Raw genomic sequence first — 16,337 nt, 5'->3', positions numbered from 1 at the left:
GTCTTAGCTTACCATAAACCCCATAGAGCCACAACTTGACATTTTTACTCTTTGGTTTCTGTACAGATTAAACAAACCAGACATAAAGTGTTAATTTGGTGAGCTTTAGAGGTGCTGTTAGTTGGATGATTTTACCTGTAGACAGAGTCAGGCTAGTGGTTTCCCCTCTTTCCGGTCTTTATGCTAAGCTAAGCTGCTGGCTGTAGCTTCATATTTAATGGACAGATGAGCATGGTATTGATCTTATCATCAAAATGTCAAACTATTCCTTAAATTGTTAACTTCAGAATTGTAAAAGCCTATGTCTGACATATTAGCAAAAGTAGCGAAAGAAGTGAAATGCAATTTTGGCCACCTTTATTTTTCTAAATGTTTTTTGATTATTTTGAAGTTATTGTAGTTTAAATTAGTGTACTTCATCATGCATGTACATCAAGATAAGAGATTTTGCAGGCACGGAGCCTTTCTGCATCAGCAATCAATGACAGATCAAAATAGGGTAATGTTCAACAAGAGGATGAGACAATGTACAACAACAACCTTCTTAACCTGCCTCATTTCAGAACATGGATGGAAAATTACTATGAAAACCCTGTTATGGCTGCCTCTTATGTCTTTTGACAAACTCCTTCTACCTCTATTTCATTTCTTTTTTAGTTTTGACTCAATGCTGCAGGTTAGAGCTGAAACGAATAGTCGACTAATTGATTAGTCAATTGACAGAAAAATAACTTTTGATAATAGTTTAATCATTAGTCAGTTTTCAAGAAAAAGTGACAAACATTTCCTTGTTTCATCTTCTTTATTGTCAGTTTGCTGCTTTTCTTTGCCCTATGTGATAGCAAACTGAATGTCTTTGGCTTTTGGACTGACAAAACAAGCAATTTGATAATGTTGCTGCAGGCTTTTCCAACATTTTATAATACAAACGGTCAATCAGTTGATTGAGAAAATATTATAATAAAATAATATAATATAATATAATATTATAGATTAATCTATAAAGAAAATTACTGTTGGTGCCCTACAACAGATATAGCTCAGATATAAGTTGCACTACTTTTCCTAAATAATTTTCCTTCAATAATTGTAGTCAACAAAGCTTTTTTCTCTTGAGGGCAACTTTGCTAAAGATCTTTGTACTAATCTGTGAATTAAATTAAAGACCTTAAATTAAAGACCATATGTTCAATGTAGTCTCCTGAAAGAAAACAGTCACACTTGCTAGTCAGGAAATGCATGAAATGACATAATACCATACCATACTAATTAGTAATTTGTAATAAAGCTGACAGCAAAAACAGATGAATAAATTGAACGTTCTGTGCTTTACCTCTCGCTCTCTGTTGTCTCTCTCTCTGCTGTTCTCACCTTTTACATTCAGTTTATATTTTATCATCAGTGCCACCTGTTAATATGATTAATGGCCCCTGGGCTGTTTTGAACTGGAGCGAGTCTATGCTCTCTCCCACATCACACACACACACTCAAACATTACACAGCTCATTGAGCCGCCTCACTGTTTCACCTCAGACGAGCACCTGGATGTCACTGTCTGTGTGTTGAAATGAAATGACTCTAGATGTTACTCTCTCTGTTGTCTCTCTTTGTCTTTGGCAGAGGACCTGTTTGTGAGTGTAAGTGTGTGTGTGTCTGTCTGTCTGTGTGTGTGTGCATGCATGCAAGTGTGTGTTTTGGGGAACAGAGGTGGAGTGCGTCCCCTGAGGGAGAGCTGTCAGTCTGACAAACCTGACATTTGAGCTGTGCTGCCGTGTGGCCACAAGTCATTTCACCTTTTCTAAATGAAAACACAGGCACACGCACACACACACACACACACACACACACACACACACACACACACACACACACACACACACACACACACACACACACACACGTGATTCACACACATCAGCAGATCGGTCTCACTTCAGTCCATTGGCTGCATTCAAGACACATTTTCAAGTGTTGACAGGTTTTGATGTTATTTGTGAGTATGTATGTTGATTTTGTTTTCTTTCAGGTACCCAGTAATTCTGTCCATAGAGAACCACTGTAGCATCCAGCAGCAGAAGAAGATTGCTCAGTACCTGCGAGAAATCTTCAGAGACAAACTGGATGTGGGAGACGTACTGAGCAGAGACTCAAAAACATTACCCAGCCCTCATAGCCTGCAGGGCAAGATACTCATCAAAGTAAGAACAAATCTATGTATAGATGGATGGATAGTGGATTGACAGTTTGTGTCTTTAAGTGAATAAATACATTGCTGAATTAGAATATGCCCAGTCAGTTAGTACACTTGTAAATCAAAGCATCTGCATCACACGTCTCCATTTCCTTCCTCTTATTTTAGTGAAGAAAGCAGAGCACTCGTTAACTCTCCATATTTTACTTCATGTGCATTGCTGTACTGAGGATGGGGAGTGGGAGAGGCACTGCAAGGCAGCTAATTATTGGCCATAAACAGATGAAGCGAAGGAAGAGGAGAAAGGGAGAACTAAATCAGGTCATTGTATTAATCAGAGAGGGGAAAGGAGAGAAGGACGAGATGCTGGCATATGATGAGCGACAGATTGTTGTTTTTTATTTTTTGCAACACCTACACACACTCATAAACAGGCACACATACAAACAAAACCTGGCGACTCAGTTGGGGCTGTCAGACTATTCATTTTTTAAATTGCTACTTGTCTCAACAACTCTGCAGTTAACCATGATGAATAGATGAATATTTAAAGACATATTTAAATTCCATGAAAAATATACACTGCTACCAAGCAGAGTTTATACAGAATCACAATTAATCCTGTTGCCCCACTTTTGGTGAATGTTAGTGCTTTTTACTTTGGCATGTATGGAGACTGCCTCTCCAGAGAAACAGAACCATTGGTTGTTTGTTTAAATTACATACAGGGAGGAAGTCAGGGAGGATGATTGGATGTAAAAAGTTTGTGTACAGCATGTGGTTCACATTCTGTCTCTTACCAGCCGTTAATGTAGGCTTCTTTTAATCATGATATTCTATTTGGCGTCCCTATGACCCTGGGCCCTCTTTAACAGCTCAAAAAACATACTTAAAAGTTTTATCAGCTGATATGTCATGACTTTTCCTAAGTTTATGAGAATTTAAATCAATCAGAAATTAATTAAAGAAAATTTAAGCATTACTTCTGTTTGGGGTCTCAGAGACATCATCTGTAAAACATGGTTAAATAAAAGGATTTTAATATGCTTTATATTTGTTATATTTTAAGCAAACCCCTCTCAAAAACAGAATAAGTCTATGTGGATTTCTGTTTTTGGAGTTTTATAGCAGTTCCTTTGTTTGAGAATGAGTTTTTGCTCAGTTTGTTTTAAAGGGTTGGGTTTCCACTTCAAACCGTTGTACATATTTGGTTTTAATACGGTCAGATTTTGCAGTTATTATTATCATACAGCAGTGGAAGTAAAGTCAACAAAACAATGAAAACAGTGTTTACCCAACCTTAACCAAGTAGTTTTAGTTGCCCATGTGTCATTAGTCATTTTGGAAAGCTCATATGGTTTTGTCATTTACTTATGAGGACTTCAAGTACATATGTTTCATACCATGTGATATTTTAGTATACCAATATACCAGCACAAAGACTGTATAACATTACTTTTGTTCAGTCATCTGATTATTTTAAAAGTCAAAAGTAGTAAAAGTGTGCCTTTCTATCCATCTACATGGTACACTTTACAGTATGTAAGTTATCTGAAAGCATATCATGTCTAGCCTCACAAGCTTATCTCTTTGCAGCACCTACTGTTGTAGTCCCAAAAGGCAGGACAGGTGCCCAACAGGATGATCTGTGAAACATGGTTGATATGATCATTCTCAATAAGAATGAAAACCCACCATGTTATCTTTTTTTTTTAAAATATCGTTCTCACTTTGACAGCCTCAGACCCAGAAGATCCTTATCCACCACTACAGGAGTTATTCATACAAAGAAACAGAGAGAGGCAGAGCATCTGGATGAGCAAAAACTTTCAGCATTTATTGGATTTTTTATTATAAGAACCAGATAAAATTGACTTTATCTGTAATGTGAAGAAAGCCTGCATTGTTCCCTGGGAAAAGGAGCTTCGCCCTCCCCAGCCAGATGTCTGAAAAGTGAAGAGCTTTATTGATTTTCTATAAAGCCTCTCTAACAGTTTTCCTCCATCGCTTTCCTCCCCCCCTCTGCCCTCATTTGAGAACCTTTCACCTCTTTTCCTTTCACCTCTCTCCATCCCCCAGTGGAGCGAGAGACCATAGAGTCACAAGACAATAACGAAAAATGGCGTAAGGGTTTTTGACAGTCAAATATACGAGGAAGAGGGGCTAGACTATACTTGTGGCAGTGGTGAAAACGAGAGCAGTGATGTAGTGAGAGACTCGATGTACTGCAGGAAGCATGGAGTCTGCCATCGATTTTGGAAGAAGAAGCTTAGAAAATCTTGACTCCCACTCAAACCTTCAGGATGGTTCAGTAATGGGCTCCCAGAGTTGCTGAAAGAGCTGCTCAGGCAGCTTCTCAGAGAATCTGCAGCTGATTGTACTATTTGTGTGTGTGTGTGTGAGTGAGTGTTTTGTGCCCTCTTGTGTGCTTATATGAGACAGTAAAAAGCTTTCACTCTGCCTATAAATACTAGTAAAGGAGCCACATAACGGATTTTGAAAGAGGTTACTTCAACGTGTGCATTTTTGTGTGTATAGGCAGGCATGCAGTTGATTCAGTGTCTAAAACATATTGCATTCTGTTGTGTTATTCTTGGACTATCTTAGAGGTGCAACCTATGTGGGTGTTCTAGTGTATAAAAGAGATGAGCAAGGATTTGTGCTTCATTTAAGACATATGCATGGGTCAAACATATATGTTTGTAACTCTCCTCCCATCTCTTTGTCTGTCCTCTCTATCCAGGGGAAGCGTCTGCCTGCCTATCTGTCTGCGGACGCCGAGGAAGGGGAGGTGTCTGATGATGACAGCGCTGATGAAATTGAGGACGACTTCAAGCTTAAGAGCAGTAATGTAAGACAGAGTACTGTAATGTTGCTATAAACATTATGTGCACACAAACATGCAGAAATACTCAAGTTACTACTCCTACATCCACCTTGTTTTCAATTAGTTTTCATCATTCTCAAGCCAATTGTGCCCATCTATGGAGTTGAGTTTGTCTTTATTTTCAGGTAATGAAGTAAGTGAAAAAGGGCTGTGGAGATTTTTTTAATTTCAGTCAAATATCATTAATGCTGATGTTTTTTAAAATCTATATCATAAACTATTATCATAACCGGTGGTTCAGGAAAACATTTTCCATGGCAACATGTCATTCACCTGTCACAGAGCCCTCATTCCTGTTTTTCTACATGCTATTGAAACCAGAACAGCACTAAAATTATTTGAATGAACAAAACTTATCCTCCAACAAATTAAAACAATATGTTGATCAATATAACAAATATTATAAACGAGAGGACATCGCAAAACTCTGCTTTTTTAATTTTGTAGTCTTTATTTTCCTTTAAAAAAGTAATAATATGAAGTAAAAAGACCTAAAAGTAATTCAATTTAGCCTTTCTATGTCTGTCTCTCTATCTAAGCAGCTTTCCTTTGTGGTTCTATTTGTGCTTCTCTTTCTGTTCTTTAAGTTCTACTTAATCAGTTCATTCAAAATAAGGCAGCAACAACATCCTATCAGAAAAAAATACTCAATTTAAACTGGCAGGGATTAATGTTAGAGAATCATACCCCTTCCTCTACATGCAGGCACCACAAACAGAGGTTAGATAATGGGATCTTAATGACATTTTTGTGCTTGAGGACGTAATGACTTCAGTAATTGGGTAGTAATGTTGGTGCTTGTAAAGTTTTACTGATCATCATTGCAGGAATGTTTTGGAATAATCAATGCTTAATGGTGCAGATATATTAAGTTAATGCAAGCATAGAGAGTTTGAACATGGTGTTTTTTTAATTGATAAGCAGCGCAGCAACATGTAAAACATGTCAGCGAATCTCATCGCTGCTGTCTTATGCAGATCACTCCTGAACTTGCCTTGTTCCATTTTTATAGTCATTCTTAATCCTGTTCATTTATTCTGTGATACATTAGTGCCAGGGTCCTCCTCACCACATTTAAAGCATGAAAACACTCAGTTATTTTCCAGATGGTTCAGTTGTGTAACCGAATATGGCATCATTCTTCCACATTTAGCTGGAGGCATGAGGCCGCAGATGCCACTTTGGATGATCATTGTCAATTTAAAAGGGTGGTGGCAGGTTTCCACTGATGAGAGGTTTTGTATTGAGCTCATTAAACCATTATGTTTTCACAGCAGTCACCACTAACATTGCATTGGTGTGATATAGCTTTCGTTCAGTAGTGATACATGGGGCTGTGGAAAAAAGGTGACTTGTAGTGTTGTTTACTCCAACTGTATATGATGTCAAGTATCTCTGTATTTTGTCTTTTTTCCAGTTTTAGCAAAAAAATATACAGTGTTACAAGTTGTCTTACTGAGTCAACTTTTAAACAATGCACTCACCTCATTGGCCTGACTAAACTCACTGACAAACTCATTCATTGACATCTAGCAGGCAGCAGATTCTCCACAAGGAGAAGCTGTTAATGCATCGTCAGACCAATTTTACACATTCCAACCTGTGCCACACGTAGTAAACGAAAGTAATAACAGTAGCAGTTTAGACCTGCAGATGTAGACCTGTTGATGACGCCTCTACAGGCAAGAAAAGGAAAAGCTGCTGCTATTTTAACACTTACGGCACCTGCACGCAATGAGTGTTACAGCTCTCCATGTCTGAAATCACTCCTTATTTACTATGTAGTGCACAAAATTTACCCACCGCCATTCTTTGAGCGTCCGAATTCTGAGTGTAAATTCTGTAATAAATTAAAAGAGTATTGACCATGGCATTTCTGCTAAAAATCCCACAATGCAATGCATCACATTTACAGAAAATTTAAATTACACCTGTAAGTGATGACACAAAATGACCATGAATTGTACATGTCTAAAATCTCACTTTACAACTCACTATAGACTAAACTACTAAGTGTCTGTTACATAGGGAGACAAGTGAATGAGGGAAATAGGGAGTGATTTTGGACATAGCTTATTTGGAGCTAATTTTAAAATTTTAGACTCGTACCACCTATTGGCTAAATTAAAACAACGTGGCACTAAAATATGGATATTAAATAATCTAACAGAATTACAATGCAGCTTGTGGCAGCAAAACACCAACCTAAACATAAAATGAAAGAGGGCATAAAATCTGTACTCTTCACAATATTAAGCAGAAAATATACTCTTTATCTTTTGCAGGTTTAAATTTTAAAATATTAAACACTCTCTCGTAATGAAAAAATGCTGAAGTTGTAACACTCATTGCAGGTGGCGCAGGAGTCAAAATTGCATCAGCATTTATTTTCCTTGCCTGTAGATGCCGTACATCTGTATGTCTACATCTGCAATTATTAACTGCTGCTGTAGTTACTTTTCTTGCCAAAAGTTGGTGCTGGTTGGTAAGGAACTTAACTTAATGACTCTCCTTATCTTTCACACAGGGCAATGGTCATCACCAGGTGGAGTCTCACATCAGAAAGAAACTGGATTCTCTACTAAAGGAGTCTCGGATCGGAGACAAAGAAGATACCGACAGTTTCAGCATCCGAGCTCTGCTCCGAGCTACGCACCAGGGCCTTCAGAAGAACCTGCGGCAGGTACCACCCTAAGGCAATGTGTAGAGCTGCATATGGAGCAGAGTAATACTTGACAACAGATGAAGTGGAGAAAGAGAGGGGGGGGGGATAAAACTAGGCCAATGTTATTAGTCACGGAGGGAAATGGCGAAAATAAAGGAATAGACTAGTTACTGCACCACTCACAGGTCAAACACATCCACTGAATACATAAAAATGGACAACCAGCACCTCCTCAGGCCACTCTGAAGGGACTTTGTTCCCCCCAAGGTGGTTCTTCATCCAAAGCATGTCAAAACAGACCGAAAGTGATGAGAAACTACATGTCTGCAGTGTTACTTAATATTTAATTTCCCTGCTTGCCTCTGACGCTATTTTTAGAAGCTTCAGTTTCCTAACAGCCATTTTAATGTAGTGGGCGTTGTGCATCAGGGTTTCCTATTCTCTTTATTCTTTGTTGGTGTTCTCCTTCACCTCAATGTGTCTCTAAAGCTATTTTTTCTCTCTGTCTTCCTTACTGTAATTTTCCTTTTTCAGTTTTTCTCTTTTTCTTCTTTCTCACCCACTCTCTTCTTCAGCTGTGCTGTGCTTTATTGGCTGATGTCTGTTGCAACCCCTCCAGCTATTGAGCTTTAGGGTTTAAGTGACTCACTGGGTGCTAATGTGGTTGTTATTAGATTCACATCAAATGATCCACACACATGAATGTTAACAAGCACACACAAACACACATGTAAAGAATCTCTAAATGTGTTCATCCTTGTCTCTAGAGCTCCAAAGGGGTTTTGAAGAAATCCCAGAGCAGATCCTTCATCACAACGCTCAAACAGAAGGTGAGGAGCATGAAAAGAGAGGTTGCTCTTTTTTGCTAGATTCTTGATCTATTTGTGTGAGGTCTGAAATGGCAAATTCAGGTTAGTTTAGCTTCAGGTTAGTTAGTAATGAAATACTTCATACCACAAGAATTACAGAACTAAAAGTAGTTCTCTTCTTAGCCAATGTCTATTGGACATTATCCAACTTTCTATTTGTTCTATTTACTTGATACCTTGTCAGGGCCCTGACATACGGTGGCCAACAAGGGCAACCGCACTGCAACTTAAGAAAACATGCAAATAGACAAAACACAAGCAAATTTAGAAAACATTCATCAAATCAAACTTCATCAATTTGACAACACATGCACTGCAAAACACAGAACACAACCAAATATAGAAACGCGCTGCAAATACACACAACACTAAGCTACTGTTTCTCCACAGTCTGATCTGCAGCATGCACTTACTTCGTGGGAGCATGAATTTGAAAAAAAATGTTGAAAACTACTGTTAATCAGAAATAATAACCAGGTTCATCAGTGATGACACGTTGGAGTGACCAAGTGCACATAAATAGTGTTTCCTAGGTTAATATCTGTCATTAACACTAAATCCTCACTCCTCACAAATCATTAAAATTATAGATAGAATTCCACTTTTTTGCTCTGCAAGGTCTTGCGAGGCACATGCAGCGGTCACTTTTCAGCGCATGCGCAGAGTAGAGCAGTGGCAGAAGTCAGAAGGCCACAACATAAACGTGGATGATACACTGATCCAACTTCAATAAAAAAAAGTCCCAAACATGGACTGTATAAAACAAACCGTGGCAACAATGAGCATGTCCAAGCCATGTTCAGCACTTTTTAGTGTCCTCTGGAAACACTTTTGTTGTCCTTTTGTGCATTTGGTTTTATTGTGTGTATTTGCAGCACGTTGTTAAATTGATGAAGATGTTTTCTTAATTCTCGCGTTAAGTCTATTTGCATGTGTTTTCTTAAGTTGCAGTGTGGTTGCCCTTGTTGGCCACCGTACTGACACCAAACTGGCCTTAAAGACAAACACTGTCTTTTACTTGAAGAAAAATAGGCGAGCCACACTAAATGGGTAAAATCACTGATTTTCTCGGCTGTACAGCTAGTCAGACAGAACTCTCATGATGGCCTTGGCTGCTGATTTAACATGCTCAATCAGCTGAAGGGCCGCTTAAGAACCGACTAGAGCCAATAGTGCTGGAAACACCACAAAATACAAGAGAAGGTTAGCAACAACATCCCAATGATGCCAGATGGCCAGCTTTTGGCTTGGTGTGTCAGGGCTCTCAGTGCTCTACTGGTAGAGCAGTAAAAGATCAACAACTTGTTTTTGTGGAGGACCACTAATTAACTGAGGTGACTGCAATAGCTGTGCCATGTGCTTCAAATGAAGCATTGCATCCTAAAGGTTGCGCTGAGATGGACTTCTCTTCTTTAAACCTGGAAGACCAAAAATGATCTGGCCCAAGAAATAGTCCAGCACATAACCCCCCGTATTTACACTTTGTTTTTGTACGATTAAACAAACAAGATATAACTTGTTAATTAGTGAGCTTTAGAGGTGCTGGTACAGTAGGTTGATTTTTTTTTTTCTTCTTTGGACAGAGACAGGCTACCTTTTTCCCCCTGCTTCCAGTCTTTATGCTAAGCTAAGCTAACCGTGTACTGGTTAGTCCTCCTTCTTATTTACTATACAGATATGACAGAGATATTAATCTTCTAATTTAACCTTTAGCAAGAAAGCGAATAGACATATTTTCAAAAATGTAAAATGACTGATGAACTGATCTACTTAAAGGGTAACTACACTGTCAAATTCTGCTAGAACTCTCCAAATTTACAAAATGCAACAGAGTGAGGGAGCATCGACACTTGAGTTCCCATTAAACTGGCCACTGAGTGTATTGTTTAAACATTGTGTGTGATATGTCTCTTTAACTGATTGGCATCACTTATGGGAAGCAGAAAAGAAGCCTCCTCACTGTTCTCCTGTAGATAAATCTTCCATAAAGTCACACATAGAGAATGCATATGCAAAGCACCCATTGTAGAGTTATCGTCAGCGTGTGGTAGGTAGCAGGATCATAGTTAAGATTACCACACTTATCTTCCAATTCCACACTGCAGATCAATGCAGTGAATGCAGCATTATGCGTATCTGTGAATTACACATGCGAATCTAAAGCATGTGGTGTCTTGATTTAGATCCTCTCTAAGGTATGTGTTTGTCCTTCAGACAGCTGCTAATGGTGTAGGCCATTCATTTTACAGTATAATATAGGTTTGTTTGGTGTGGTTGTTTTTGTTACAGACATTTTCTCTACATTCCCTCATTTCTCAGCCTGGTTATTTCCCACTCTGAAGTTCTTCCTCTATCCATTTGCTTGTTTTTTACCTTCCTCTATCCCCTCCTCTGTTTTCCCACTCACATCTCCTCTTCATTCTTTTATGCCTCCCTCTTTGCATATTATGCATCCCCCCACGTGTGTGTATATATGTGCGCTTGCATGGGTGCATGTAATCTGTTGGCAAGCAGCCTAAACCCTGTAATTACTGCGACCCTCATCCTCTTCTCAATTCCACTTTAGCCCTAATAGAGATGTTGCTTCTCTCAGAAATAACTCACATTTAACCAAATACATGCGTGCCATAATTATATACGCTACACCTAGAACACCCACCAACATGCACAAACACACACTCAAACTGCTATTACAACACTCTTTATGAATCACACAGAAACACATACGATTAGCTAAAGACACATTATCAACAACCCTTTCCCACTACAGAACTCTTATACTGTGAGTTTGTGTGTAGGCGGTATCATGTATGATATGTATTTAACACATTTATCAGGATTTAAACTGAAGACACGGATATAATACATTTCTGCTTTTCAACCAGTAGGCAAACCTTCATTGCAGTGTAATTTATGTGTTTGTTTATATATTTCTGTGTGTGTGTCCATTGTCCAGAGGCACTCCAAATCCAGGCTGTCATGCCAAAGCGTGGACAAGGAGGAGGACGGTCAGGAGAGGTCTGGGAGTGAGGCTGGAGGACAGTTCAACAGGTGACCTTTGACAACTGAGAGGTTTGATAGTTGCTGACTGCTGGGAGCATTGAACAATCCAGGACATCAGTAGTGCAATGCCAACCACTAAAGCTTCTTCAGTTATCATATGTTATGTTTGTGTGAGGGAAAGAATGATGGACTTCAATCCCAGAGTTACCACTGACAGCAAACGAGGGGAAGCCTGATTGGTTGTGATTCCTTCTCCTTTCGTGTATCATCTATAATATCTTACAGTAAATGAAGGACGACAGGAATGCTAGGCTATGTTCACTCTGCAAGCCTTGCTGCTCAGTTATGATTCCTGCTCAGGTCAGATTTTTTTTCTGTTCACATATTATTTTTAGCGTAGCAAGTCACTTTACTGAACTGTCTCACGGGTGCTAAAGACCAAAGACAGAACACCGGGGATGAATGAAACTGAGGCCAAGACTAGAGGCATCACATATGGTGTCATCACGCAGCTCCAGTGACTCATAGCAGTGTTTATTGTATATAATAAAATTCAGCTGCTTCTTTTATTCCATATTTTCTTAAAGTTTTGCTTTGACATTAAAGCCATTCTTCAGTGGCCAGTGGTTGAAGATCATTTTTATTATAAAAGTAGCAATACCACACTATAAAATACTGCTAAAACTCCTGCATCCACAGTTGTAAAGTGGTACTGGCAACAAAATGGACTTGAAAATATCAAAGTGAAAGTACCCATTATGTAGACTGACCCCTGTAAGGACTATAGTTTTATATTGGATATTAGATTATTATATTTGATACATTAAAGCAACACTATGTAAAGTTTGAAAGAAGAAATAATGCAATATTCCTCTTAAAAGTTGAATTCATAAGTAATAAAATGCACCTTTGCTCATTTCAATACACTCAGGGGTTTTGCTACCATGTGGTCTGGTATGACCTGTGGCTAATGTTAGCTAGTGATAGCAAAAGTTGGAAAGTTATTCTTGTGTAACTGACATTACTGAGTCAGTTTGCTGACTTTTTGTGACTCATCTCATACTTCTCATACTTGTGATGCTGTTACACTTTTAGCATTTAGCATTTACTTTTATCCATAATTATTACTTGCGGCCACAGTGGCTGCTGTTCAGCAAAATTAGACATTCACTCTCTTTAACATGTAAGCAACATTTAATGTTGTAGTTGGTCAAGGTGGAGCTGATTTAAAATGCTCTATATACTTTTAGGTAGTTTAATTTATAACAATGTACTATATTTTATAGACAGATCATATGTTTTCTACATACGAAAATAATCTAAAAATTAATTAATAACTAGTTGTGATAAAATCTAGTGGAATATGGGCTGTTCCTATCCCATAAAGGGAAAAAACCTGAAAAAATATAAATAAGTAAAATAATAATAATAAAAGTAAAAAGTGCAATATTTTAATTTCAATAATTTCAATAGTTACTTTCCCCCACTGGCTATCTCACTTTGAGTTTTGCTTGATTTTCATCCTAAATATTCCACCTCACTGTCCCTCCACTGAAGAACTCCACTGCTGCAGTCCTCCATCTTTCCTCAAGTATCAGTATGGAGTCATAAGAAAAATGTTGCATTGGAGTAACATACAGTAAATGCCACATGAGCTCGCATATCAGTGTTGAGATAGAGGTTCCAGTGCCACAAATTAGATATTCACCAAATTTACACACACACATGTGAAAGAAACCCAAACCAGGATTCAAAGTGTCAGAATCAATGTGCTTTTTCCAATTCACACTATTATTAAAAAACAGATCTGATTCACTTATAAGGGGGAAAAAAATCTCATTGAATCCATTTTTGTCTACACACACGTTCTTTGTCCACCTCTGTCTCATTTTTCCTCTTTCTTTGTGAGTGAGCATTGGGCAATAAGTATGAAAATTCAGATTCAAAATGTGTTTTCCTCCCTCTGTGTATAAGGCTTTTGTCTCTCTTTGTTTTCCCTGTCTCTGTTCCTGGTTGCATATTCATATATGCATGTCACAGTGCAGAATCCTGCAAGCATGTGTAGCTATGTCTTTGTGCAAGACTGTGTGTGAGCCTTGCTGCACTGCATGCGCTCTGGTCCCTATTAAGCTTTTTACCTTTGATGCTCTTTCCTGCGGTTTGCAAGCTGCCTCACTAAGCTATCCTCTCTTGCCTGCTATGCGTTTGCAACTGTAAATGCTTAAACAGGTATCATCCTTCTAACATCCTTCTTTACCTGTCTCATATATCTTTACATGATCTCACTCACTCTCCTCTGTCCTCTCTTGCATTTGTCTTATCTGGCAATTGTTTTAGGGGTGGAAGAAAGAGGAAGACGATGAAACTGAGTAGAGATCTGTCAAACCTGGTGGTGTTCACCAACTCTGTTGCCTCACAGGAGTGTCTGAATGAAGGTGAAACACCTGACACCTTCACACACACAAACAATTAGGCACATTGCAATCTTTACCTTAAAGACATTTTCTCGTGCCTAACCCATGTTTCTCTTCAGGCACTCCAGGTGACGTTCTGTCATTCAGCGAGACCAGAGCCCAATCTCTGGTCAATCACAGAGCCGAACAGTTCCTGGCTTTTAACCAGAGGCAGCTGTCACGGATTTATCCCTCAGCTTATCGCATCGACTCGTCCAATTTCAACCCCCAGTTCTACTGGAACGTGGGCTGTCAGTTGGGTAAGACAGCTGTCTGTTGCTCTAAGCTTTTGACCTGTATGGAGGTTGTCTGTTAATGAAAACACCAGGTGCGTTGCCTTTAGCCATATACCTGTCATTATACATCAATTGACTCTGCATACCACATGCATGCAAACACACAAACGGATTTCATCTGTGACCTGTGCACCACACACTTCATTTACACATATGGCATTGCGTAGTTTGCTAGTGGTTATGAGTGCAGAGGCTAATGGGTATAAGTGTGAACACTAACACAGTTGTGCAAGATAGGCGTGTGTGCTGCATGTATTAGCATGTTTTGTGTGGGATTGAATGTCTGCGAGTTTATTTGTGGAGCTACAATTGGAACAGGCATTTGTGAGGAATACATAAATAAATAAAAAGAAGATAAGCTGATAAAAAAAGAGTTGGAACTAAATATGTTCTATCAATCTGTGCAGAAATGAACAGCATCAGGAAATCCAAGGAATCCCTGTCTGTCCCAGCCAATAAATTTTTTTTCTCTTAAATTCAGAGAGCAATATTGGTCTCCTAATTTCTAAGAAATTACCATTTCAGTTATACAAAAATAGAAACAGTTAGAAAGGAGAGAAATAAAAAAGATAAACAAATGCCAAACTCTGAGCTAGATTATCTTTGAAGCAGCAATGATTCGTACTTTGTTTCCATTTTCTTTTCACTTATTACCGCATAACAACCTTGTGCTCGTTTGTTTCAAGGTTGTATAGATACACAGGCTTAATGAATAAATAAATGAACAAAAACCAAAGACGAACATTTGATAAATGCAAAAAACAATGATGAGTGACAAAACAGTCTCCTTCTGAGATTTTTGAGCATCCTTAGTGATTTTCACAGTTTACAGTCATATGTGGGTAGCGGTTTAGTGACATTTAGTAACTAAATAAAAGTTCTTTCTTATTTTTTCTATTTCAGTTGCACTGAACTACCAGACAGAGGGCAGGATGATGCAGCTCAACAGAGCCAAATTCAAGGTGAATGGAGGTATTGGCTACGTCCTCAAGCCCCCTCCCATGTGTAAAGGTACTGCAACAAACAGACGGCACGCACACATACAAGCAGAAATACATGCATACAAATCAGTGTTTGTTCATACAAATAAAATATTGAATGACTTTAAATGTAAAAGTTACATCAGAAAGGTGGATAATGTTGCATTGGATCTTGATGAAGTGAAAAGTACTGGACAAATACAGAACGTAACATGTGGTATTGTTATGTTGTTAAAGATAAGTGTATAGTAACTTACATAGATATTATTATATATGATAAACTCTTGATTTTCTATTTAAATAAAAACATTTCACACTATTGCATGTATAGTATATTTTGTGTGTGCTTACACCATTGAACCTATATGATATTTTCAGGTAGTGAAATATTCAAATGCAAGAAGACACAAGACTTGTATTTATTATTGGTACACAATTACAGGAAATAGAAATAAGTGATAACTTGTGCATCATGTTATATACATTTTCCTGTAATTCAATGTGACATATTTGCTCTATTTGGAAACTTTGGGATCCCACTAGAATTGTGAGTTTGAGGTATGTTTTTCCGCACCACATGAGGTTACAAAGATGATCACATGCCCATTATTCTACAGTACTGTTATCCAACTAGGGAGTTCACTACACAACAAAGCAGAGGCATGGATGTTTTTCACAGGTTTGCTGTTTACGATGCTGTTCTTTATGATGCAATGCTTATTGAGAGCATACAAAATGTGTGAGTGATGGGATTAAGTGATGACATAAATCAAAGTTCTTGCTCTGCTCTTTCATTCCCTAAAGGCTCGTTCAACCCATTCAGTGATGACCCGCTTCCAGCTTACCCCAAGAAGCAACTCATTCTCAAGATCATTAGTGGACAGCAGTTGCCCAAACCACCAGACTCCATGCTGGGGGACCGTGGAGAGGTACAAACACACCAAAACACATGCACTCATGTGCTCCCATTCTCCATCTGTCTTTTTCTGTCTC

At 38.4% G+C, this 16,337-nt stretch overlaps 1 protein-coding gene across 5 annotated transcripts in view; it reads left to right on the top strand.

The window, feature by feature from the left end:
• plch1 (phospholipase C, eta 1) overlaps window positions 1–16,337 on the top strand; it is a 62,136-nt gene that overhangs the window by 37,279 nt on the left and 8,520 nt on the right. For 4 of the 5 annotated variants that reach the window (XM_044203697.1, XM_044203695.1, XM_044203696.1 and 1 more), the window contains 9 exons: window positions 2,027–2,198; window positions 4,935–5,042; window positions 7,606–7,761; window positions 8,511–8,573; window positions 11,569–11,663; window positions 13,953–14,050; window positions 14,149–14,328; window positions 15,268–15,375; window positions 16,149–16,273. In XM_044203697.1, coding sequence (XP_044059632.1) covers window positions 2,027–2,198; window positions 4,935–5,042; window positions 7,606–7,761; window positions 8,511–8,573; window positions 11,569–11,663; window positions 13,953–14,050; window positions 14,149–14,328; window positions 15,268–15,375; window positions 16,149–16,273 — 1,105 coding nt within the window. The remainder of the gene's footprint in view (window positions 1–2,026; window positions 2,199–4,934; window positions 5,043–7,605; window positions 7,762–8,510; window positions 8,574–11,568; window positions 11,664–13,952; window positions 14,051–14,148; window positions 14,329–15,267; window positions 15,376–16,148; window positions 16,274–16,337) is intronic. The other variant, XM_044203698.1, reaches the window with a different exon arrangement.

Source organism: Siniperca chuatsi, linkage group LG7 (genome assembly GCF_020085105.1).
Source record: "Siniperca chuatsi isolate FFG_IHB_CAS linkage group LG7, ASM2008510v1, whole genome shotgun sequence".
Lineage (NCBI taxonomy): Eukaryota > Metazoa > Chordata > Actinopteri > Centrarchiformes > Sinipercidae > Siniperca > Siniperca chuatsi.
Note: the sequence above shows the minus strand (reverse complement) of the source record. Positions and strands in the feature narration are given on the sequence as shown.